Here is a 23,776-nt window from a genome sequence, read left to right as displayed (position 1 = left end):
TCTTAATCAATACAAATCAAATCCTCCTCTTCAGTAGGCAGTGGAGCCTGCATTGGTTTTCTCAATAATGTATCCCTTTAAATCATATTGTGGAGCAGACAGAACTGTAGAAATCTGCAGGGGCACGGATAAGAATAATTTGTGGTGATGTTGTTGCTCACATAATTAGAGGGCTTTCATTATACAATGCTAATATTTACTCATTATTGAAATCTCTGTAATAACTGTAAGTAACTATTGATTTGACAGATTCACTCGTAATTGTTTCTGTTGTTCTTAGAAATGATTTCTGCTTTGTTTTGCTTTGCCTACTGTGTTTTCCCATCCTTACTTTTCTGGTAGCCTTGCATGGAAAAAAACAAAAAGAAGAGCAAATATAGGCATTTCTAATATGATTTCTAAAACTGATCTTCTTTAGAAGACAGTTGATTAACACATGGATGTTCTTTATCTGATGTCTGCTTGTAAATATTAGTTATATTAAAAGGGTTGTACTGACATGTCCATCATTACGCATGAGCTGGAAGTGGTGGGAAGCTGGGAGAGTACCAGGTAAGGCATTGTGTATGCTCTGCATATTTCTATACCTTCTACAGCCTCTGTTGTTTCTGTAGGAGGTGGGTACTGAGGTAGGTAGGTTGGTCTTTGGTCTGACTGAGAATATCTGTCTCCCACAAGAGATGCTTTCAGCTGTTAGTAATCAGAAAAAACCAAAACAGACATGTGTGGGAGAGATACAAGCCAAGGTTAATAAAACCTTTCATCCAACTTAAAAAGCCTGCAAGAGTGTTTGTGATGTATTGGAATCATCATTTTGTCAGGAGAGTGTTATCTGGCTTTTCAGCCAGCACTGTGACTGGAGAGAGAACATAAGGGGAGGAGTTTGAGGAATACATTTAACACCACCCCTAATGAAACTAAGAAATGTTCATGAACCAGCTTTATATGTAAGCAGACTATGGGCTAGAAGAAGCTGTATCTTGCAATATCAGAAGTATTTATTACAACATGACTGTAAGCTCAAAGCAATGTAATTGCTTTGTAGAACATAGAAGCTCTATTTCTCTTTAAAGCATGCTGCTTCAGTTAAGAATTCCTTTCGTGTATTTATTCAATATTCATTTTGGCAGCTACTGCTATAGTATGTAAAGTAAAAAGACGAATAGTTACGAGGAACTCATGCTAAAAAAATAAGGTTTGGAGGAAGAAATGTTTTAAAACATGAATGTTTTGAGAATTAGCTTAAGTTTTTAACAAGCGTATAGGAAAGGAGTTAATTACAGGTTATGACAACACAAAACCAGAGAATTCTGCACTGTGAGCCTGCCCTTTGTGCTTGTGTATATGCTAGCATATTCTTCAGTTTATATCTTGCACCACTAATGTGAGCATTGTAGATAGCATTTTCCAGGGTGCTGTGCCACTGCGAGTATATATTACTTTGGGAAGAAATGTGGTATGAAAAGTGTGAGCCCAGATTCATTTAAAAATTTGTATGCACACATCCAGAGCAATAAAATAACAAATATAGAGAAGTTGTTGGGTTTTTTATCTTTTTTCCTTTTTTTTCCTTCTGTGTACCATAAAAATACTTTTTACCTTCTCCATATTTGTAACATACAAAAAAATATTTCAATATCTATCATAGCTGTAACAATATCAAGGCAGAAAAAGCACAAAGCAGGCAAAAACCCCCATCTCTTAATGTGTGAAGTGTTATGTCCAGGCTACCATGATTGACAAGACAAGAAAACCACTGCATCAGCACTAAGAAAGCATGTTTAAATCAATTTTTTTTTTCTTATGAAGCACACAGTGTTTCTTTAGAGACACCATTTTTTTACTATACAAAAGTATTGCTTTCTGGAGTAAAATAAGTAAAATTTGGTTCCAGCTATTTTAAGCTTCCAGTATGAAAATTCTTAGTGAGGGAAACACTGAATAAGTGTTATACTTTTTTTGTGATCTTAATGACAGAATTTAAGCTGGTATGGTTACACTTAGGTTTGTTTTGTGCACCTTACATTCATGATTTTAAGAGAAATTTGAAAACAGATGGATAATGTTAATTGCAATTCCATTAATAGTATGAGGAACATGTGTGAGTGTATTTTCTCAGTAGATATTAATAGGCAAAAAAGTAAAAGGCCCCACACTTATAAATTGCCCTAATAATCATGGGCACAGCTAGGAGGATTTCTGAGCGGCTGATTTTTATATGCTTTCAGGTTTGATTTCATGTTTATCCTACTGTTTGAAAACTTGCCCTGGAAAGTTGGGGAAACTGAAATTTGTGGATTAGATTAATCTACATCACTGTGTTTTAATGTTAGCTTTTTGTATTTGCTTTTTAATTTCATAAATGCAAACAACTTGTTCTTCAGATTCTGAAACTGTTTGAACTGTAGGGAGGTTTACACTCTCCCTTATACTTTAAAAAAAAAATAAATATCTAGGAGTCAAATAATTTGTAGACATATTTGATTTCCCCATTCTCTTTCTCTGGATCACAGGTTTTAGGTTGTGTTATGTTGCAAATCCTTTCCTTTTTTATCTGACTTCCATATCCTGCATCCATTTTCTTTGATGTAGACAGGGCCTTATATGTTCTTTTCAACCTCTGAAAGAGGGAGCTGAGGAAGAGAAAAGCATTAAATAGAAATGATAGTCAAGGTGATCCATAGCACTCCTGGAGGGGAGAGTTTGCTGACAAACAGAGCAGGTGGCAAGTCATACAGCACCCTGGGAGTCCTGCTGTGGGTGGGAAAGAAGCAAAAATAAAGGTTTTGTCTATCAGTCATCTTCTGCTGTTTTGGCACTCCCAACAGTATAAATTACAGACTGCCTCTCCAAATGCAGCCAGCTTGTTGTTGTTGGCAACAGCTCAGATTCTATATTAACATTTAGAAACAAATTTCAATAATTTATCCAGAATTAGGATATTTTTCTGGATTACCTCCTCCTAGTGTAATAGACAACATGTTTGTATCAGCAAGACTCAGTTTCCCATTTAGACTTTCACAATTATTTACTGCCTGTGATAAAAATGTTCTGTTGTGGCAGCAGTTGTTTTTTCTTTGCTGATGTAATCGTATAAAGCAAATACAGGTGATATAGGTATAATATACTGAGTTATAGACAGGCTCAGTATATTTTAATTTAGCCAGGCAGATCTGCAAGTAATTTTGGTAGCAGCTCCAAGGCTGTTACATTCTTGGTGACCTGCTTGTCATCTTGCTCCTTGAGCAGCTCCTCTACCAGGAGCTGCAGTTTGCATTCACTGTCATCTCCCAAGTCCTTCAAAGACTTCTTGATCTGTCTCTTTTTGACCTCTCTTGAGATTTACTACTGAGGCTTGAACTGTGTCTTGTAATAGTGGTGTCCATCTGACTCAGAACTGCACCAGCCACTTAACCTTCTGGGCCCTCATTGCAACCTTCTTGTAATACAAAGAAATTTGAAGCCTGGGGTATTGTGTGATCATAGCTTGTTTCTGAACTTAAGAAAAGTAGATTTCTGCTAATCAGGCTCTGAATAGTCCCTTTAAATACAATCCTCTGAAAAGAATGTAAACTAAGCTACTCATTATCTTGTGCAGTCCAAGCTTCTCTTGCTGGCATTAAACTGTTAATGCTTCTTACAGGCACCAAACCAGTAACACAAAATGAATGAAAACCAGTTCTCACTGGAAGTACAGCAAAATTAAGAGTTCTTCAGTGGTGCAACCCTCACTTGTTAAAAATGGGAGTAATGTCTTACTTGATGTTTTAAGAGGTGTGTTGAGTTTTATGTTTGGGGACTTGGGTTTTTAAATTTTTTTTATGTGTGCACAGAGAAAAAGATTTTCATATAGCTCTATTCCCCTTGGATCAAAGTTCAAAATAAGTTATTTTGTCTTCAAATAGTGATCATTTTGTATTTTACAGTAATCTCTTTAGAGGACAAAGAATTACAAATGACATTTTAAACTCACTAAGACTACAGTGACAGCTCTCAGCAACAAATAAGCAAGCTTTCTCTTTATTTCTGTAACTGCCATTTGTAATAACAGTGACTTGAAGAAAAAGCAGATAACTGTATTTTCATGACAAAAATACAGCTCACAAGCGAGCTATGACTTTTCATATAAAGACGTTTAAAACAAAAGCCCAAGCAAAACTACTGTGCGTTCACAGTAGCAGCAGCTACTGTGAAAAGCAGCAGCTTTTTTTTTTTGCCAGTGTGAAACTGAACAAATTAAAACATCATATGAGGCCTTGATTAGGTTTGACAGCTTTCCTAAAGACTTTCCTTTGTTGTTACCAGTGCTTAATATCAGCTGAGGTTTTGTGGAAGAGCAGCTGCCCCCTCACCTCCTTCAGCCTTTATGTGATGGTGGTGGGTGAAACTCTGCATTGTTTTCTGCTGTTCTCTTTTATTTCCCAAGTTGCAGATCTATGCTAGATGGAATTCTGAGAGATTATTTTTATCACAAATTTTCACATTTGTAAATGTGGTAAATTTACTGCCCATAATAATTATGTAATATAAAAAAACCATTTTCCAGGTCATCTATTTTTTCATGCTTCTTAAGATCATTCAGAGCCTCTGCCTTCAATTTTTTATCACATTATCTTCAGTAACATGTTGACAGCAGGCAAAGAAATATTGTAAGTGTGTGTTGGGTGCCTTCTCTTCAGTCTGTGACCATTAACAAAAAAAAAAGTTCACAGTGGATTCGGACTGCTTTGGGATGCATTTCTTGTTATTTGGACAAAGACACAGAGCCCCTGTATTTAGTTCAGTGACATTTTTTCCCTGCTTTTCTGTGGTCATTTTCAAATGAGTACCATGTCTGGCATTGATGCTTGCAACATGCTTGAGGCCACTTAAGTTAGAAGTGAATTATTGTAAGCTCTTTTTTTAATTGGGAGAAAGAGATGCATACTTGTAAAAGGAATTGCAAAGGATCTCTCTCTCTTTCTTTTCTGTATCTTTCATAACCCCAAAGAGCAATGTGGCTAGTTGTGAAGAATAGTACTGATTACACTTTTTTTCTTCCTGATTTACATTGCATTTGTTGAAGAAGGAGTTGCTGGAGACACCTGCAAGGATGGGGAAGATAGTGTAGAAAAGAAAGACTGGAAAAGTAAATGATATGGCAGGGAGGAGGTGACCAGACTACAGAGAGATAGGCATTCCTAAGGCCAGACATCTTGGATCTCCTGCTCAAGAAGTCATTGTGCAGGAGGGAAGCAAAGACTCACTACAGAGGCACTCTGCAGGCAAAGGAAAAATTGTGTATGACTGATTTATTTTATTTTTTCTAGATTTCAGCTTTCCTTCTTTAATACCTCCCGCCTCCACAAGTTTAAGTTTTTGCACTAATGAACCTTGATTTGGTCTAACGTGGCAGCCATTCAGTCTTTTGAGGAAATTCACCAACAAGAAAGTCTAAACAGATCCCTGCCCCAAAGTAGAGGCTTGCTTTAGGGGCCTGTCATAGTCATATAGAGAGGTGTGCAGCAGAGTGGAAATTTAAAATTATGAAGTACTTGTGGCCTTGCACTCTAAATGGATTATTTTGTATTTAAAGTTAAAAATCAACTCAATGCAGAGAAACAGGAGTGTCAGACACATCACTAAAAGCTCAGTGTCACCAACTAAATGAAACTAGAGATGCTGCCTAGTGATTTCCTCAAAGGTTTGTGTAAATGTCATTACTGGCCATGCTTTTAAAAAACTGCATAGTCCTTCACAGCAAAAACAAAACAGTGCAGTTTAATACATGAGCCTATCTGTGCACCTCATTGCTAGTTTGGGTCCAGTTCTAAAAACAACATTCCTGAAATCTAATGAAAGCTCTTATATTTACCCAATTATCACACTCACATGCAGACTTTTTTTTTTCCATGTTTATATTGCCAAAGAGTATTTAGTGCATTGAGGGTGGGTTTTTTTTATCATTTCCATTAGTATAAGCCTGTCCATGAATTGGATTGATGATATTTGTATGTTAGGTACAATGTCATTTCTTGGATAATCGATGATTGGAAATTTGGTAGATTCCCTAATGGAACTCTTCTGGAGTACAGTAAAAACCCAGTCTTTTAAAAGAACGATTTCTTCATTGAACACACGTAATATGCACAAGGTGCAGTTATCTGGTAAGGCAGAAATCTGTAGTTTTGAAGATTAATGATTTACCTTTATTTCAATCAAAATTGTTTTAGCATCTCTTCTTTAGATGAGTATTGTCTTCAATCTTTATTTTTTTAATTATTAAAATGTTCAAAGCGATATTCTGGGAAAATGATATCTCTTAACTCAGTATAAATACACTTAAATGCAACAATTATTATGTCATTTGTGGAAGACTGGTTAGAGATAAAGTAGGGTAATCTTGCTGAAATGGAAACTGAAATGTATTTGTGTTTAATATACATTTATTTTTCTAGATAGCTAGCTAAACCTTGGAAACCCTAATTCTAAGTTAATCTGTGAAAAAATACGGAGGAGTTTCCATGAGCTGAGCAGGCCTGTGCCAGCTGGCATTGCTATTGAGCATTAATGCTTAGGATTTTAGAACTGCAAACAAACTGTTCAGCTGCAGGATCTGCTTAAAAAGGAGGCAATGAGGAGCAGAGGCTAAGTGTATAGCCTACCATCAGCCCATTCCCAAATTACTACTGAAGTTAATGTTGGATGAACAGCTGAAAATTGTGTTGAAGAGTCAATGAGAGTTTTACAGCTCATGGGAATCAGTAATAAGATGTGGCTCCATATTTGTTACTGCCATAGTTCATTTAACTTATACTTGTGCAGTACCGGAACTATTCTCTTAACCTGTTTTGGAAATAAGAAAGGCTTGACCCAGCATCTCCCACAATTTTTGTCACACAAATAATCTTGTTACTGAGGTCATTCAGATGACAGGATTGTGTGGCCTGGTCCCAGTTTCTTCATGAATGATGTGAGCACTTCACAGTCAGAGAAAATGTTTTCTGTGTGTCTGCAGGTAGACTTCTTTGTGAAATGGGTCCTCTCTCTTCTCTCTCTCTTCTCTCTCTTCTCTTCTCTTCTCTTCTCTTCTCTTCTCTTCTCTTCTCTTCTCTTCTCTTCTCTTCTTCTTCTCTTCTCTTCTCTTCTCTTCTCTTCTCTTCTCTTCTCTTCTCTTCTCTTCTCTTCTCTTCTCTTCTCTTCTCTTCTCTCTTCTCTTCTCTTCTCTTCTCTTCTCTTCTCTTCTCTTCTCTTCTCTTCTCTTCTCTTCTCTTCTCTTCTCTTCTCTTCTCTTCTCTTCTCTTCTCTTCTCTTCTCTTCTCTTCTCTTCTCTTCTCTTCTCTTCTCTTCTCTTCTCTTCTCTTCTTCTCTCTCTTCTCTTCTCTTCTCTCCTCTCCTCTCCTCTCCTCTCCTCTCCTCTCCTCTCCTCTCCTCTCCTCTCCTCTCCTCTCCTCTCCTCTCCTCTCCTCCTCCCCTCCCCTCCCCTCCCCTCCCTCCCCTCCCCTCCCCTCCCCTCCCCTCCCCTCCCCTCCCTCCCCTCCCCTCTCCCTCTCCTCCCCTCCCCTCCCCTCCCCTCTCCTCTCCTCTCCTCTCCTCTCCTCTCCTCTCCTCTCCTCTCCTCTCCTCTCCTCTCCTCTCCTCTCCTCTCCTCTCCTCTCCTCTCCTCTCCTCTCCTCTCCTCTCCTCTCCTCTCCTCTCCTCTCCTCTCCTCTCCTCTCCTCTCCTCTCCTCTCTTCATAGTAAGTCAATGCACAGTGCATATGAGGGGAGGTGTTAAAAACCCCAGAAAAATACACTTTTTTTACACTCTGATTTGAGGATTTTGTAAGTTGAACTGGTTGAATATTATAGGTTTTCATAATGGAAAAAGCAAGCATTTCAGCTTTCAAGGATATAAGTTTTTATTGGTTTTGTTGACACTAATGGTTAAATGTCGAGTATTTGTCATAGACCTTAGAGATATTTACAACAACTTCTGTTCTTCAAAGTGTTACCAGCTGGTGTGTCTCCATCTTCAAGAACTTATGCTATATAACCATTTCACAGATTGTGTGGAACAAATGCTCCTTAACTGGCTTTTAATTTTTAGTTTAGTTCTGAAAAAAAAAAAAAAAAAAAAAAAAAGTGGTCTACCTGAAATTACCTCTGTTTTTCAGCATGTCTTACATTGTTGTTTTCATTATTTAACACAATATGGGAGGAAGAGAATATGATATTAAATGACATCAGAGTATAATGAACAGTGTAGTAGAAATGACAGGGAAAAACAAAGCACTTCAGGAAAGAATATTCATGCACGGGAGAGAGAAGATTAGATTCATGCCTTTGAAGGGAGGACTTTGGCTCAAGTCTTGCAGCTCAAAGCTACGTGATGACTTTGTAATTGCTCATTTCTTAGTTCTGTAACATGATTAATCCCTGTGTACATCCTTGAAATTAAATTTTCAAATTATCTGCAATAAAAAGTGAAATGTATCTGTAATCATAAAAATTGGAGATGAAGCATAATCCCATACATGTTCTGTATTTTCCAAGTGCGAGTTTCTTCAAGAATGAATTTCTATAGGAAATACAAAACTGGTTCTGTGAGCTTGGCTTTTGCACCAGGGCAGAAAAAAGATGAAGTGTGCAATGTTAGCATCTTCTCTTGTTTTTCAGGTCCGTGGGGGAGATGCATGGGGGATGAATGTGGTCCAGGTGGCATCCAGACACGAGCGGTGTGGTGCGCCCACGTGGAGGGCTGGACCACGCTGCCCACAAACTGCAAGCACCAGGAGAGGCCAGACAACCAGCAGAGCTGTTTTCGGGTCTGTGACTGGCACAAGGAGCTGTACGACTGGCAGATTGGCAGCTGGAACCAGTGCCGGCCTGTTCTTTCCCGCAGCCATGAGAAACCCCTGGAGTGCCACAGAGGGGAGGAAGGGATCCAGACAAGGGATATCACCTGTATCCAGAAGTCCAACGGGGTGCCAGCTGAGGATGCAATCTGTGAATACTTTGAGCCCAAGCCCCGCCAGGAGCAGGCATGTCTCATCCCATGCCGCCAGGACTGCATCGTGGCAGAATTTGCTCCCTGGTCAGAGTGCTCCAAGAGCTGTGGCAATGGGCTCCAGCATCGAACTCGGCACGTTGTGGCTCCACCACAGTTTGGTGGCTCCGCTTGTCCTAATCTCACCGAGTTTCAGATCTGCCAGTCTAGTCCCTGCACTGCTGAAGAAAGCCTCTACAGCCTAAACGTGGGACCCTGGAGCACGTGCTCAGTGCCCCATTCCAGACAAGTAAGGCAAGCGAGGAAACGGGGGAAGAACAAAGACAAGGAAAAGGACCGAGAGAAGGCAGTCCGGGATCCTGAGGCTCATGAGTTAATTAAGAAGAAGAGGAATCGAAACAGGCAGAATAGACAGGAAAACAAATACTGGGACATACAAATTGGATACCAAACCAGACAGGTCACATGTACCCACAGAAATGGGAAAACTACTGCTTTGAGGTAACCACAATTTATTAATTGCCTGTCTTTTTTTTCTCTTTTTAAAGTAAAGTATGCGTAAGTGCACACTGGTAGTATTTTACACACTCCTGCATCTCTCTCCTGTAACATCCCCCATCAAGCTCAGATGTTTCTATGACATGAAATACACAAACTGTGATGGTGATCATACTAAGCATCACATAAATGTATGTTATAAATTATACTAACTTCATAACCTCAGTTTCTCTACATAGATTTATTCAGAAAAACTTGGATGTATTTCTCAAATGTCTACTTTTGTGGATTTAGGGAGGCTTGTGCTCTCTAACAGGTCATGCATTTTTGGATGAGGTGATGTTACTACATACAAGACACTGAGCACAAAGGGAAACTGGGCTGGGTCTGACTCTCAACAAAATTAGAAAACAGGGAGAAAGATGGTACATAAGCAAGCACTATCGATTTGTTTCAGTTCCTTTTGTTTTGAAGTAGAATAACATGAAATATCATTTGTCCTACTTGATTCCTACAGCAAAATTCCTGAAAGGGAGACTCTGAAATATCTTTGTTTCTTCCACCTGTTTTCTCCTATTCTTTCTCATCTGCACCTTTATTCAGTCTTTCACTTTTTTTTTCCTGATTTTTAAAGAATTTATTCATTATTTTACTTTTAAAGAGTACTTTCAGAAACAGGTGTTTTGATAGCTCTTTCCATAGGCTCCTGGGTACTTTTCTGCAATCATGTCAGCCTTCACTGGTTTGTTTTACCTGGTGTTCTTTTGCTAGCTCGTGTTTTTTGACTTTCAGTTCCCCACAATGTTTTTGTCCAACTCAAAAATCTTTCAGTCTTTTCTAACTTTTTCTGTCTTTGATGTGATTCCTGCTATTTCCTTCCCTCTAGTTCTATGCATGATTAATCAATTTTACTTCAACTGTGAAATGGCTAAAATGTCTTGCTGAATAAGGCATTGCTAGTACAGTAGTGTCTGTGAACGTTTTTGAGGGCACTTCACTTTGGAGTTTTGTTGAACCAGTTAAACATTCCATCACAAAACTTGCAGTCATTTCAACCATTTTGTCAGGAATGATTTGGTTTTTCCACTGCAATAAATATTTTTGACTGTATTTTCTTTCAAAAAGGTGATCCAGCAGTAAAAAAGAAAAGGGTGAGAGATCCCTACCTTAAGGGAAGCAGTGAAAGATTCGGATTGCTAGTTGGAAGGAGAGACATAAGAGTGAAGAACTGATGTGTCTAGGAGCCTGAAAAAAACTTACCACAAGAAAGAATGGAACAAGGTGTTCTCCATATACTATGGATGAATAGGAAAAGCAATACTGGGCTAATCATTGCAGTGCTGAATGAGATTAAATTTCACAATACTGGGAATAGTGAAGCTCTGGCAGAGGTTGTCCAGGGAATGAGTGGCATTTCCATCTTCAAAAGTTTGTAATAATAGGTTGGAAGTGCACATGTCAGTCACGACACACCTCCTGTAACAGTTAGGGGAGAGGGGTTTACTGTGTAGTTTCTGCAGCCTCTTCTCACTTTTATTTTCACAGTTCATTCAGATGTTGACTCACACTTGGATGAATGCTTGCACAAGGAATCACAAAATCAGTGTTCCCCAGAACTTAACTTTTTTCACTAAAATCAAAATCAGTGCTCATGCAGTCCCAGGTCCTGGCTGCAGTACTGGCTTTCCTTTACCCCTTCCTTTTCCATCCTTACATCATGCAGCCCACACTCTGCCTAGTTTAGGAATTATCATAATCCTTTAAATACTGGGAATAATTTATTAAAGATATCAATTTCTAGCAGATAGTAGCCAACTGGTCTGTTTTAAAACCCTCAAGTTTTTTATAAAGTTAAATGAATAATTCAGAGCTACTATATTAAAAAATATATCAAAAAATAAAAATTAAAAAAATGGGAAGAAGGTAAACATGCATGTGCTGAAGCCCTGATAAATGGTAAAAGGAAGTATAATTAGAAGTCAGTGGCATAGTTTACTCATAATCTTGATGCTCACTCTTTAATTCACTCAGATCAGTAAAGCTGTCTTAATTTCAGATACCTCAGGATATTATAATGTATATGTACATTCAAGGCTGTAGCAGGGAAATGGATGAAACCCTCTTGCCTGAGGCAGTGAAACAATAGATATGATACCACGTAGGGGCCGTTCACAGGGGAGGAAATTGTACAAATGATGCAGTAGACATTTTGATGTCTAATGGATAAAATTCTATGTTGTAAATGCACACAGAATTTCCAATAGTCTTCCCATCAAGTTTAACTAACATACCATCTTTCCTGCTGTTGTATAGTGAGAAAAAAAAAACCAAAACCACTTAAATGACTTAGATGAAAAATCCCAGCATCGATACTTTAGCTTTCAGATATATATACATGTATGACACCTATATATTAATTTTTTTTCATTTACACTTCACTTTTCTCACTAAGCAGTCAGATGCTTTTATTGGCCTTCCAGAATCTCATGTAATAGAATTATTTTTCTGCCCAGTTTGTCGATGCATCTAGCTCAAGTGATTTTATACCCCCCATCACATAGTAACTGTGTTACTAAATAATATAGACAAGTAAGGTGACTGGAAAACCTGCCGTGCTCCTGTGAAATGCTCTTCAGCTTGAATAGCCCATGTTCAGGGAGTTTTGACTTTAGCAATCAGAAACAATCAGCCCCCTGGCAGCATAACTGAAAGAAGAAGAAAAACCCTCAGGCAAGTAATATTTTTTTGCAGAGGTAGCAAAATTGGTATAGTATAAAAAGGGTTTCAAAAAACAAGTTTCAGAAGGGTGCTCCAGAGAAAATGGTTCTGTAACGCTGTCAGCAAAACTTCAAAAAGCAAAATTCTCTTGACACATCAGCAGACCAGGCATGGTAAAGAGAAGTGAAACAAGAAAATCAAAGTTTAATTTATACATTTTATTGCAGAGTGAACGATACACAGTCTCCTGTGAAGGGTGAAATATTGGATTTTGTATTCCTCATTCTGCAATAACGTACGTGTTACGTGGTCTGTATTTGCAATGTTTCCCTTAGTCTGAAGTTCCAGTTCACTGAATATATTTTAAAAATAGAAATGTTGGAGAAGACAGACTTCAGTCCTTTAAGGTGACTTAGAAAATGACTGCTCTGGATGGCTAACAAAACCTGGACAGTATGGGTGGTAATGTAGAAGGCAATACTGTTGCTCTGAAATGTTTCCTCTTTTTTTTGGTGAAAAGAGGGTTTGCCAGAGATCCCACAGAGAGCCATTATACAGTACACTGCAAATGTAGAGAAACATAAAATATATATACAAGTTCCTTTTGAGTTACAAATCATGTCAGTTTGAACTATTCCAAGTTGTGATGTTTGTGCCTCATAAAATTTTCTGGATTTGATTTCTTCTGCTCTGCCAAATTGTTATAATTTGGTCTCAAACTTTTCCTTGTAATTGTTTCTCTGAGCAGATATTTGGGGAAAAGTTTAGCAAAAGTTGTTTGGCTGTTTTATACTAGTATAAGAGGAAAAAATTGGTTTAGCAGTGTTAAATTCATAAAACTGAGGTACTTTGCAAAACCACTGGATTTGGGAAAGAATTTGATATTTGGAGGGACTGGAACAGGTTAGAAAAACAGACAATCATAACTGTAAGAACATGGAACCAGAAGTAAAGTCTTGGCCTGTATGTTTCTGCACTTCAGCACATATATTGAAATTCACTTGAAAAGCACATCACGTTCCCCTGTAGCAGGCATGGGGACAGCCTGCAAAGAATCACTTAGCTCAAATGGCTGTAAAGGGAGCTGTAGATAAAGCCAAAAAACCAGCAACAACAACAACAACAAATTTGCAGGGAGTTTTCTGTGCTATTTCCATCCTCTTTCTCCATCATTTGGATATGGTTTGTTAACTTTGCTTAGCTGGGACTAAAACACGACTGAATGAAGAGGGGGGGTAGGGAGGGTGGTGTGTGGAGAAACGTAAAGGACCAAGTAGGAAATGGTCCCCATCAGCTATTTGGCTGCAGTCCCCAGAACTGGTTGATAGTCCCTTGGCAGCACCTCTGAGGCAGAGACCTGCTTGTGAAGCTGAGCATTACTGATGACTTTTTAGTGAAAATTCAAGAAACAACAATAAAATTTTAGATCTATTCAGGGCTTTCATTTCTTTCCACAACTGTGGAACATAATGGTGGAAATGGAAATCCAAAATTTAAGGAATTTTGACCAGTTTCTGGGGAGATTAGTTTAGCTATTTCATGCATTTGATTGCTTGATCTGGTTTCTGTCCTGCTCTGAAAGTAATTGTTACTTCTTTTAATTCTCCTCACTTATTCTGTTCATTGATGCAATATCTAGCAAACTAAATCCACACTTAAACTCCCTTGGAAGTTTCCACAATGATCTCATTGCAGCACTTTACTAACTTTCAACTCCGGGAGACTTCAAGCTTTTATTGATTCCAGTATTATAGCTGAGAGATGACAATATGGCCATTTTATTATGGAATTGTCTTGCTAATTATGGGCATCTAGTTTGAGGTATATAAAAAGCCTGATCTCTGAGCTTATTTCACACAGACCTCTATCTGCTTAAAGCATAAGCCACTGTGTTCACTAGTGGCCACAGTTCTTAAGCTGGATGCCCAGGGGCTAAGAAATTAGAAAATGGCCAGATGAGTATTTTTGCTAATGGGCAAGTGATATCTAGGATGTACTGGCAGAAAAAAAGTCTCTTCCTTTAGGATGGCATTCTAACTTTGTTCTTTCCAGGACCTGAAAACTCCTAATACAAGTGTGCACCTTCCAAATCATGCAATGAATGTCTCCATCTACTTTATGGACTCTCACTTTTTTTTTTTAGTTATAGATTGTGTGGAGGAGGATAAAAAAATATGGTATAAGCCTGGTGCTTTATGGTATTGATTTGGATAGGCAGGCAAGTCACCCTGAGGTATATGCTGTCAGAGAGCAAATAGAACAGAGATTCAGACCATAATACAGCAGCTCAGTTTGTTGGACCCTGTAATATATTCCTTGCTCAGAAGTAGCCTTGAAAGACTCGCTGTAATTTTCTGAGCTGCTCCATGAGGTGACAGATAGGAAAGGGTGATGTGTATGAGAGTGGCAACAGCTAACGTAGAGTAGTTTCAAAGAGACAGGCTGTAGGAAGGTGAGGGAATAGCAATTCAGAGAGGCCAGGAGCATAAGCAACCTTTAGCTCCTTCATTAAGAACCTGATGGAAGTGTGCATGTCTACAAGTGTTTTTTGTGTTACTTGAAAGGCAGATCTGTGGCTTGTTTTGTAGATAAGGCTTCCAAGCTTATCACACTGTGAGAGTTTGGAAGCCATAAGCAGTATCACATATATGGATAATAAGCTAGATACAGTAGTCTTGATAAATTAACTTGGAATCACTTACAGCATATGCTGTTAACAAATGGACAGGGAAGAAGCAAGTCATCTGGGAAGAAAACATAGTACAAACTACATGGTAATTTTCAGATGCATTGGGATAATAAAATTGTTAAATATTACTAAATAAACAGGATGCAAACATATTGCTTCCCTACCATTTTCAGCCACCTGCTTAGAAGTTCCATGGATTTGAAAGTCAAAAGCATCTTGTAGATTTTCTAATATTATTTTGGTAGAGACAGTAGCTTCTGTGGAAATGCAGAATATTATTCACTGGGTGTTCCTTCCTGCTCTAAGTACCTGCTCCATCATTTTACTGAGGCTGCTGTTTTGACAGTGGCTTGTCAGTATTGCTCTGTGTTTGACATACAATGCCAAAATCTAGATTTAAGATGGAAACGTGCACACTGTACTGAATAATTGAAAGAACTGCACTGAACCATTTTTTCTCCACACCATATTTTAACTCTTTTCATATAGTGAACAGTTGTTCTGTCATTTAGATGTATGACATTCATATATTTCGGTGCAAAGCACCAAGATTGGATGCCTTTCTAGAATACATTTGTTATTCAAATATAAGTAATTGGTCTTCCTTAGCAAAATATAATAGCTTGTAATGTAATGAGGGTTGAACTACATGTTCTGATAATCTCCTTTGGCCATAAATCCTATAGATGAACAAATGAATTTTATGTTGAATTCTGTTCTTAATTTACTACGAGATTAAGGTGCACAATGGTAAATGGAATTAGGCTCTGAGATCTTTAACAAAGATTCTCCTATGTAGTACTTTTATGCATCTTTTCTGTCTCTTTGTCAGATAATTTTTATGTTAATTTACTTAAACATGCCTAAAATGATGAATACAAATCATGGAACATTTTCCTAAGTTTTAGGCATCTTTATATTGCTATGATAACATAGTCTGTAAATAGTGTCAGAAGGAGCAAGCTAGAAAGTTTTGCTTGTTTAAAGCTGTTTTTTTATCATTATGTGACTGCTAAGAGTTGTCTGGGACATGGAGTATGACCCTGTTTTCTCAATGAGCTTTATGAAATTATGGTACAGCATGTAAGCTGGGAGATACTGTCCCCCAGAGAGTGGGAAGCAGCAGAGGATGGAAAGACAGATTCTGCTTTATTTCCAGATCCCCAGACTGGCATTTAAGTACTTCAGTGCCTAACTTTCAGTGCTCCCACTGGAAATAAAATGTCCAACCCACCTTCTAATTGAAAACTTTTTTCAAATGTTTGAGATGGAAATGAAGCACATTTGTCATAGCTAAACATCAGTGTGGGGTACATATCTTAAAACAATTCCTAAAACACAACTAATATTAGTAATATAATTTAAAGTTATATATATATTTTATATTTTTACTTCAAGATTGCCTGACAAAATTTAGTGGTATTTTGGTTTTTTTTTTCTCTTTTCTTTGCCATTAGCTCTGTGAATCTAGTTGATAATTAGGGCTGAAGTAAATACTGATTAATACGTTGTATCAAATATTCTCTCTGACAAAGAGAACCCTCACCCCAAAAAAAGCTTCAATAAGTAATTTGTGTAGACGATTGCCAAATAATGTGTTCTGACACTTTTGAAGTTTTCTATGGCACGGGATATGCATATCTTTATATAGTGAAAGATAGTTCCTCTCCCTAAAAACATTTTCTTTACTGTCTCCGAGGACACTCGTGGTATCTGCAGTAGCCCCAAGCTGGAGCTTCTTGTTTTAGTGTAATAGAACTTCGTGTTGTATCAGCTTGTATTAGCTGATATATGTTTTCCTTGACACAGAAGTTGTAGTCTCTGTTTTCTTTCCTTCTGTAATTTAGAAAGCCTGAAGGGCTTTGATTTTTTTCAAAGCCATTTTGAATATGCATCTTTGTTGGCAGAATTAATTACAGCTGTGAAGGATGATGGGAAAGTAGTCTTGTGGAAAGTACTTGGGTGGACAGTACTTGAATTGTAAATGAATAAAAGAGGCCTTATTGTTTGCATGACTATAACAGCCCATTATACTGTGCTGTACTAACAGTTTCTCAGAACAATGTACGATATGACCAATATTAAACAGTGCAGCTGTAGGAAAATGAATCAGGACTGTGTCATGAGGGATCACATCATCACATTTGCCACTAGAAAAAAAATACAGGCACTGTATTTTCACTAATGTCTTTAAAGAAAGAAGTGTGTATTAACTGTAAACTGAAACTCCCAAAGATAACTAGGCTTTACAAATTGCATTTCGTATCTTTAGATTAACTCATGGGGGTTATCTAAGTACTGGCTGTAAATCACCTTTCTACTATTTCTGCTGGCTGGTACCTGTTTGTTAAACAGATTTTATTTTTTTAAAATTTCATTATATTTATGAGAAAGGAAGCTATATTTTTCTATATGAAATAGTTTATCACAATCTCTTTCAAAATTCCGCTATACCTTTAATCAAAGAATGGTATAGAGCTCATTTGATTGGTTTGCTTTTGATGTTAATGCATCCAGTAAACTGTATGAACACTTGAGTAGAACACTACACAGAGGATAGATCACTTGTTGCAGCTCATTGGGATACTGTGCTTGATAATTGTTTCTGTACGTTATCTCCAAAATCCTAAAAATTTATACAGAGCATCTTTTAAGGTTCCATGGTGGTCAGATGAAGCGCAAGGAGGAGATTCAACACACGTACATTATTAAGATCTTGATTTAATCCCTAATAACACAAAGGATTAATATTCAGTATTAGTATTACTGGATTTCCTCAGGCCTCATGAACCACACAGTGATCATTCAGTGTTAATTTAGAACATTTCTCACATGGGTATATATGTTTCAGAGGTTGATTCGACCTTCTGATAGGACCAGATTATTTCTGTGAAGTACTTCTGGTGGAGAGAGGGAAATTCTGGGACTGCCTTTTCTAGGATGTGATGATAATTAATGGTGTGGTAGATGTTTTACCCCTTCACTATGAGGTTACAGCAATGAGAAGCAGAGGTCTTTGGAAAGGGTTCCATATAATCATCATTCCTCATTTCTTCTAGCAATCTATTGAGATTTAGGCAAACTTTAAGCATTCTGATGAGATTTTCTCTGCTAAGAAAAGTAAAATATGTGTTTCTTTAAATCCCCTCTTTAATTTCTTCATTGTTTTAAGAACCCCTTGGGAGTTGGACTGATGTATCCCTGTGGCGCATATTGTTGAGTTTTGAATCACAAATTTACTTTTATTCTAGCACTCGTTTGTCCTTCAGTCAAAATGCAGCCCCTTCAAGCCTGCTTTTCTGTGTGTGTGTGTGTTTTTTTGTTTTCAAGTGCTCAATTAGCATCTCGTTTTGGTGCTCTGTAGGCAATTTGTCATTGTTTCAAGTCTTTCTGCAAACAAGTTTGGTCAAATGATCTTGTGTTTCAATACTTTTCATCTTGTGGCTGGTGGAAAAGACTGAAAACTCTCTTTCTAATGGCATTCACTGATATAATGTCCCCTGAGATCAGCAAGAATTCAAGAGAGGCTCTCATGGTTCCTGATAATAAGTTTGGTTATGGGAGAAGCCTGATGCTCTGCAGGACATGAATGTCCAAGAAATGGTTAAATTATTCTGCTCTGAGGGAGCCATATCTGCCAGCTAGTCTTTGTTTTCAACTTAGTATTTACATGAAGCTACTTAAAAACCTGTTAAAGATTTCTGAATTTCTTTAGCATGTTGATTGTGCTTTGATCTGAAACCTTCAGAAGCAGCTCCCTGAACTTCTGGACCTCCTCATATGATACTAAATATGGCTCCCCCTGGGCAGCTAGCCTAATTTTTTATTACGTCATCTTCAATCCTCTTGAGTTTTTAGTTTGATTCAGTCTTGGATGTTCAAAACTTATGTTGTCGGGGTTTGGTCTGTAGTACAAGCAGAACTTGAATATTTTGCTAAAAATAGAATAGCCTCCTTCAAAAGGATTGGTAGAGGAAGTTTCTTGCCCAGAAGTGCTGGCAGAGTGGGTTCTGAAACTACAGCCCTTCCTCATTGACCAAAGGAATGGGATATCTAATCCCTATAATTATATGCTACATAGTATGGGGGGAGGCAAGGAAAGGAAGAACACCCTTAAATCTCTTGGTTGTACAAATAAGTTATGTGTAGCTCACAGAGTAAAATAAAACTTACTGCTGTACTGGAGGAGGAAATTTCAGTGGTGTCTTTCATGACTTTTCAATACAATTTAAAAAATAAAATTTGAGACTGAGATTACAAACACTCAAGCAGGTCATTAATATTTCAAATCAAACTGTCTTGGCTTTTAAAAGCTGTGAAAATGTTATTTACTCACTTGTAGAAACTTATGATATCTCAGAATTATTTTATCTCATGACTAATCTGATTTTATCACACATTTAAAAGATTTTCTTCCAATGAAGAGACTGCTTTCAACTGCAAATCTTGCTCAATTGTACACAGGTACTATAGTCTAATTTCCTCTGGGCCTATGCCTCAAGCTTCAATCTCTGTGTGTCCATAGCCTTAATTATCCCAAATATTACTTTGAAATCCTCAGGGGGAGCCTTCCTAACCAAAGTGATACTTAGTTTTTTATTTATTGCTGTAAGAGCAAAAATTTTGTCTACAGAACGTGAGTAGACACAAATTCCTGACCAGACATCTCCAAAAGAGGGTGAATAGCAATTATGTTTCTATATTTGGCCCTTTGAACTGGCACTGCCTTTTTTTTTTAGTTCATTTATATAATCTAAGTCTCTGAGGTCAGGAACATATTTGCAGTTGGCTTAATAGCAATAGGACTCATTCATATCTGTGATCTTTTGTTTTGCTTGGGATTACCTTCATCTACATCCTTATATATTCCTTGACCTTCAGTTCCCCACCAGAAATATCTCTTTTTCTAAAATGTTACTTTCTCAATCCACAGTATTATTTCAAATTGCATAATCCCTGCCAAAATACACTTAGACTTTAGAACATGTTCACTGGATTGAGAACAAGTTCTTGCAGACTTTATGGGTTTCCTTACTCTCCTTGTATCCTATTGGCTCTGCTGACTTAGAACAGCATTTTCATGTAAATCAGATAATTTTTCTTTGAGCTTTCCCAGCAGTTATTTGGGCAGAACTGTATGGGTTGATAATGAAGACTTCTTTGGGCACTCCTGTGCTTTTTTAATGTCTGACTTTGCATATAGTGTATGCTTAGATGTTGCTGAAAATACATGGAACATGAAGAAGTTAGATGTAGAGCTTCCAGTGCTTTGGGTGATATTACCAAATTAATATTAACTATCTTTTTTTTTTATATTCTGATATGTTACCTGCACATGTGCTTTTACTCCTGTGAGAAGATTCATCCAATTTAGGGTAATCAGATTAATAAATCCATCAAGCACTGCAAAGTGGTTTACATGAAATGAAGCTTTGCATTAAATTATTTATGGAGATCAAATCTGTAACTTTAGGTACCAAACCACAAATAAGGTATTTTGTGCAACAAAGACATTCTCAGAGTTCAATAAAGATTTAAATTATGGACTTTCTTGGATCAGATCTTTAAAGGGAATATGACCAACCTTCTCAGCTACTGTATTGCATATCCTAAACTTTTTAAGTGGCATGTGTATCTTTCAGAGTTAGCATTTTATACCACCTATTATTATTATATATAATATATAATTATTATGTATTATATATAATATATATAATCTCAGTATATAGCCATCTGCACTGAAAGGTTTGAGTAACTTTTATTTCTCTTAGTAAGATAAAGTGAAAATCTTCTGCAAATAGTTTAAAGATGTTGAGAGTCAAAAAAAGAAGAAAAAGGATCTTTGAAAAATGAGAGGGGACTTCGGAAAATCAAATTAATTATTCCCAAATCTCCTGGGAAAGAGAAGAATGTAAAGATGCAACATAAAATTAAGTGTAGGTTGTTTTACTTGCACGCAATAGGTGTACATGTGCTTGGGAAAGGGAAAGGTGGTAGTGAGGGAAAGGATTTGTAATCTGCTCTATAATCTACAACTTTCTATAATCTAATTTTGAAGAGATTGAAGCACCTCCATAATAATTTACTGAACTAAAGAGTTTTAACTGGGTTTTATTTAGGGAGATTTTTGGTATTGAGAGTTTAAATGGGATGCATCCCTGCTCCCTACTTGGTCTAGAATGCAACACATCTGCTGCCTGCAATATGAAGAAAAACTCTTGATAATGACCATGATATCATGAGTCATGATATTGACTCTTGATAATGACCATGCAATTAGCACTCACAGTTTCTTTAACTGATTCAAAGAAATCCAAGTGTCAAAAGAAGAAACAGCAGCTAATTTGCTGGTCAAATTTCTTTTGCTAATAGTAACCCTCTCTGCCCTCTCACAAAAATATGACAGATGTATAACAGTGAAGAGGTTGTATGCTGGTGACTTACAATGATACAAGTTATTTATTAATATTTAACATTGCAAATGGCACATGGTTTTAACAAGCAAGCAGGAAAATAAATGGATAACTCTTTGTACCCACATGTAGAAATAATTAATATAGTAATTACATAAGCTGTATCAATAACAGATTTTAATTAAAATATAAATGGAGGATGAAGTGGAAAGTATTAGGCTGATGCATCTATGCCCCTGACCAAATAACTTTTCAGGTGAGTCCCATGAACAAATATAGGTCTGATTTTTAAACATTTTGTATCATGACCTGCAGGGGGACTTCAGCATCATGGCTTTCAAGACTACTGGGGTACTGAAAAGCAAGAAACATCCAGAAAGTCCTTTTGCATATATAGCAATTAGAGTTCAAGGATCTGTATAGTGAAAATTTGTTATCTGAAGTTGCAGTGATGCCTACATTGAATCCTTTGTGAATGACTAAGTATCACTGATTCCATCTACCTGGCATCTACAGTAATATTTCAGGAGATGACTATATCCTTTAAACATCAATAATTATCATAAGTTTGCAGGGATGGCCTTAATTTTTAAATGGAGTTGATTCACAACTTTCTGCTTAAGTGTTTTGGGTTTTTTTTCAATTATGGTTATGTGGAAACAGGGTTGTGGGGTTTTTTTTCAGAATACATGGGCCCAGTTTTGTCCACTTTTCCCACTTTGTTCAGAAAATCTGAGATAAAAACTCGGTTAAGTTTAATTAGATCAGAATGTTGTTTTTATAAACTTTTAAGTGCAATCTTTTTGTGCTTGATTGCAGCCCAAGGTCTCATTGCTCATATGCATCAATCATTCTAACAAACATGAATCGTTTGTATTGCAGTGGAGGTTTCTCTTATCAGGGGAAAAAAAACAGTCTCTGTCATAGCCAGTCACAGCCAGGGACATCTCTAGGTTTGTGACAGAGGACACAGGCAGGTTGAAGGTAGTTTCCACGAAGAAAGATAATTTATTCATTTCTTTAGTAAAGCAATTTATGAGAGTTAATCTTTCTCATGTATCACTTATCCCAAATAAATTTTGAAGCAGATGTTAAGCTCCTGAAGCTTAGCATTAATGGAGCTCCTCATTCCACACTGAAGCTACTTTGAGGTAGCAATTTTGTGCATGTTGCCTGGTAGTAAGTGTCTATAATTTAACCCAGATGCAGTCATAATATGTATGAAGAGTTGGATTTTGTCTGCTCTCTGAGGTGTCACAATTGAAAGGAATTTGTGAGGTGATGTCATCTGTTCTCCAGAATGATTGGCAAATACTGTTCATGTTAAAATCCATAAGGAGCAGATCTTTTCTCTAAGTTATTAAAATGTGTGTCTTTGTGGGCTAAATGAGTCTATATGTTTTATCAAAGGTACAGAATCTGCTATATTAAATTTGGCAGTACTGTAGTCCTATGCTAGATGGGACAAGATGAAGGTGAAAAAAGTTCATTTTAAAATAAAAATTTTCTCAAAAGCCCTGAGTGTCTTTAACCCCAAACAAGGTGAACTTTCTATCCTTAAGCAGAATAAATGATGTCTATCATGTGTTAGGTTTTTGGAATGTTTTTTTTCCCTGACCTTTCTCATAGTAAGAACATAATAGATCCCCTGCTGAGTAATCCCCTATGGTCTGTCAAGCCCAGCAGTGTCCCCAGCAGTGATAAAGAAAGATGCTATTTAAAGACGAAGCATATGAGCCCTGGCTGCTGATTGCAGTCCATTCCTTTTGTATTCCTCCAGTATCCACAGTCAATGGATTAGGGATGGTGGCAAGTGTATTATTTGCCTAGTCATTTTAGTATCCATATGTAGACCTCCTGTCCACAGTCATCCAACCTCTTTCTGACCCTGCTGCCACAGTATCCACAGCACATGTTAGCAAGATACAGAATTGCTTTGCCTTGTGTGTACCATTTACTATACCTTAAAATCTCCTCGTAGTCTCATCCAAATTTTCTTAGTTATAGTATTACAGAAATTTGTTATTAGTGGTTCATCACAATGTTAGATATATTGATAGGGTGAAGTTTTGTATAGCAACAAAATTTCTGTAAATACTCATTGTTCTGTAGTATTCTGTATGCTATTAAGGGGAAAAGAAATGAGCCCTTGTTTTGTTTTTTATAGAGCTGGTACAGAAAAGAGTGTTTCATTGTGACATCTGCAGTACAAATAAATCTTTTTCCTGTCTGTTTAACTACTTCAGAAACCAGGATTTTATTCCAAAGCAGATAGGACAAATATATTTATGTTTTAATTATATTTAAGAAGTTAGAGATATGATAAGTTGAATTATATTTTAGCTTCTCTGTTGCTCATTCTCCTATTGCGAATCAATCTTTAAAGCAGAAATAAGTTAGTTTCTTGTTAAAGCATGTGAAAATACAGAGGCATTTAGAGGTAGAAAATCTTGCTGACAACCTATGTAAATTGTGAAGCTAGCTATCAGA

The 23,776-nt window shown here is 37.1% G+C and overlaps 1 protein-coding gene across 1 annotated transcript in view; it reads left to right on the top strand.

Annotated features, from left to right (window-relative positions):
* THSD7A (thrombospondin type 1 domain containing 7A) overlaps positions 1-23,776 on the top strand; it is a 188,824-nt gene that overhangs the window by 65,644 nt on the left and 99,404 nt on the right. Inside the window, exon 2 of the mRNA XM_030444929.1 lies at positions 8,638-9,469. Within this exon, the coding sequence (XP_030300789.1) occupies positions 8,638-9,469 (832 nt within the window). The remainder of the gene's footprint in view (positions 1-8,637; positions 9,470-23,776) is intronic.

Source organism: Calypte anna, chromosome 2 (genome assembly GCF_003957555.1).
Source record: "Calypte anna isolate BGI_N300 chromosome 2, bCalAnn1_v1.p, whole genome shotgun sequence".
NCBI lineage: Eukaryota > Metazoa > Chordata > Aves > Apodiformes > Trochilidae > Calypte > Calypte anna.
Note: the sequence above shows the minus strand (reverse complement) of the source record. Positions and strands in the feature narration are given on the sequence as shown.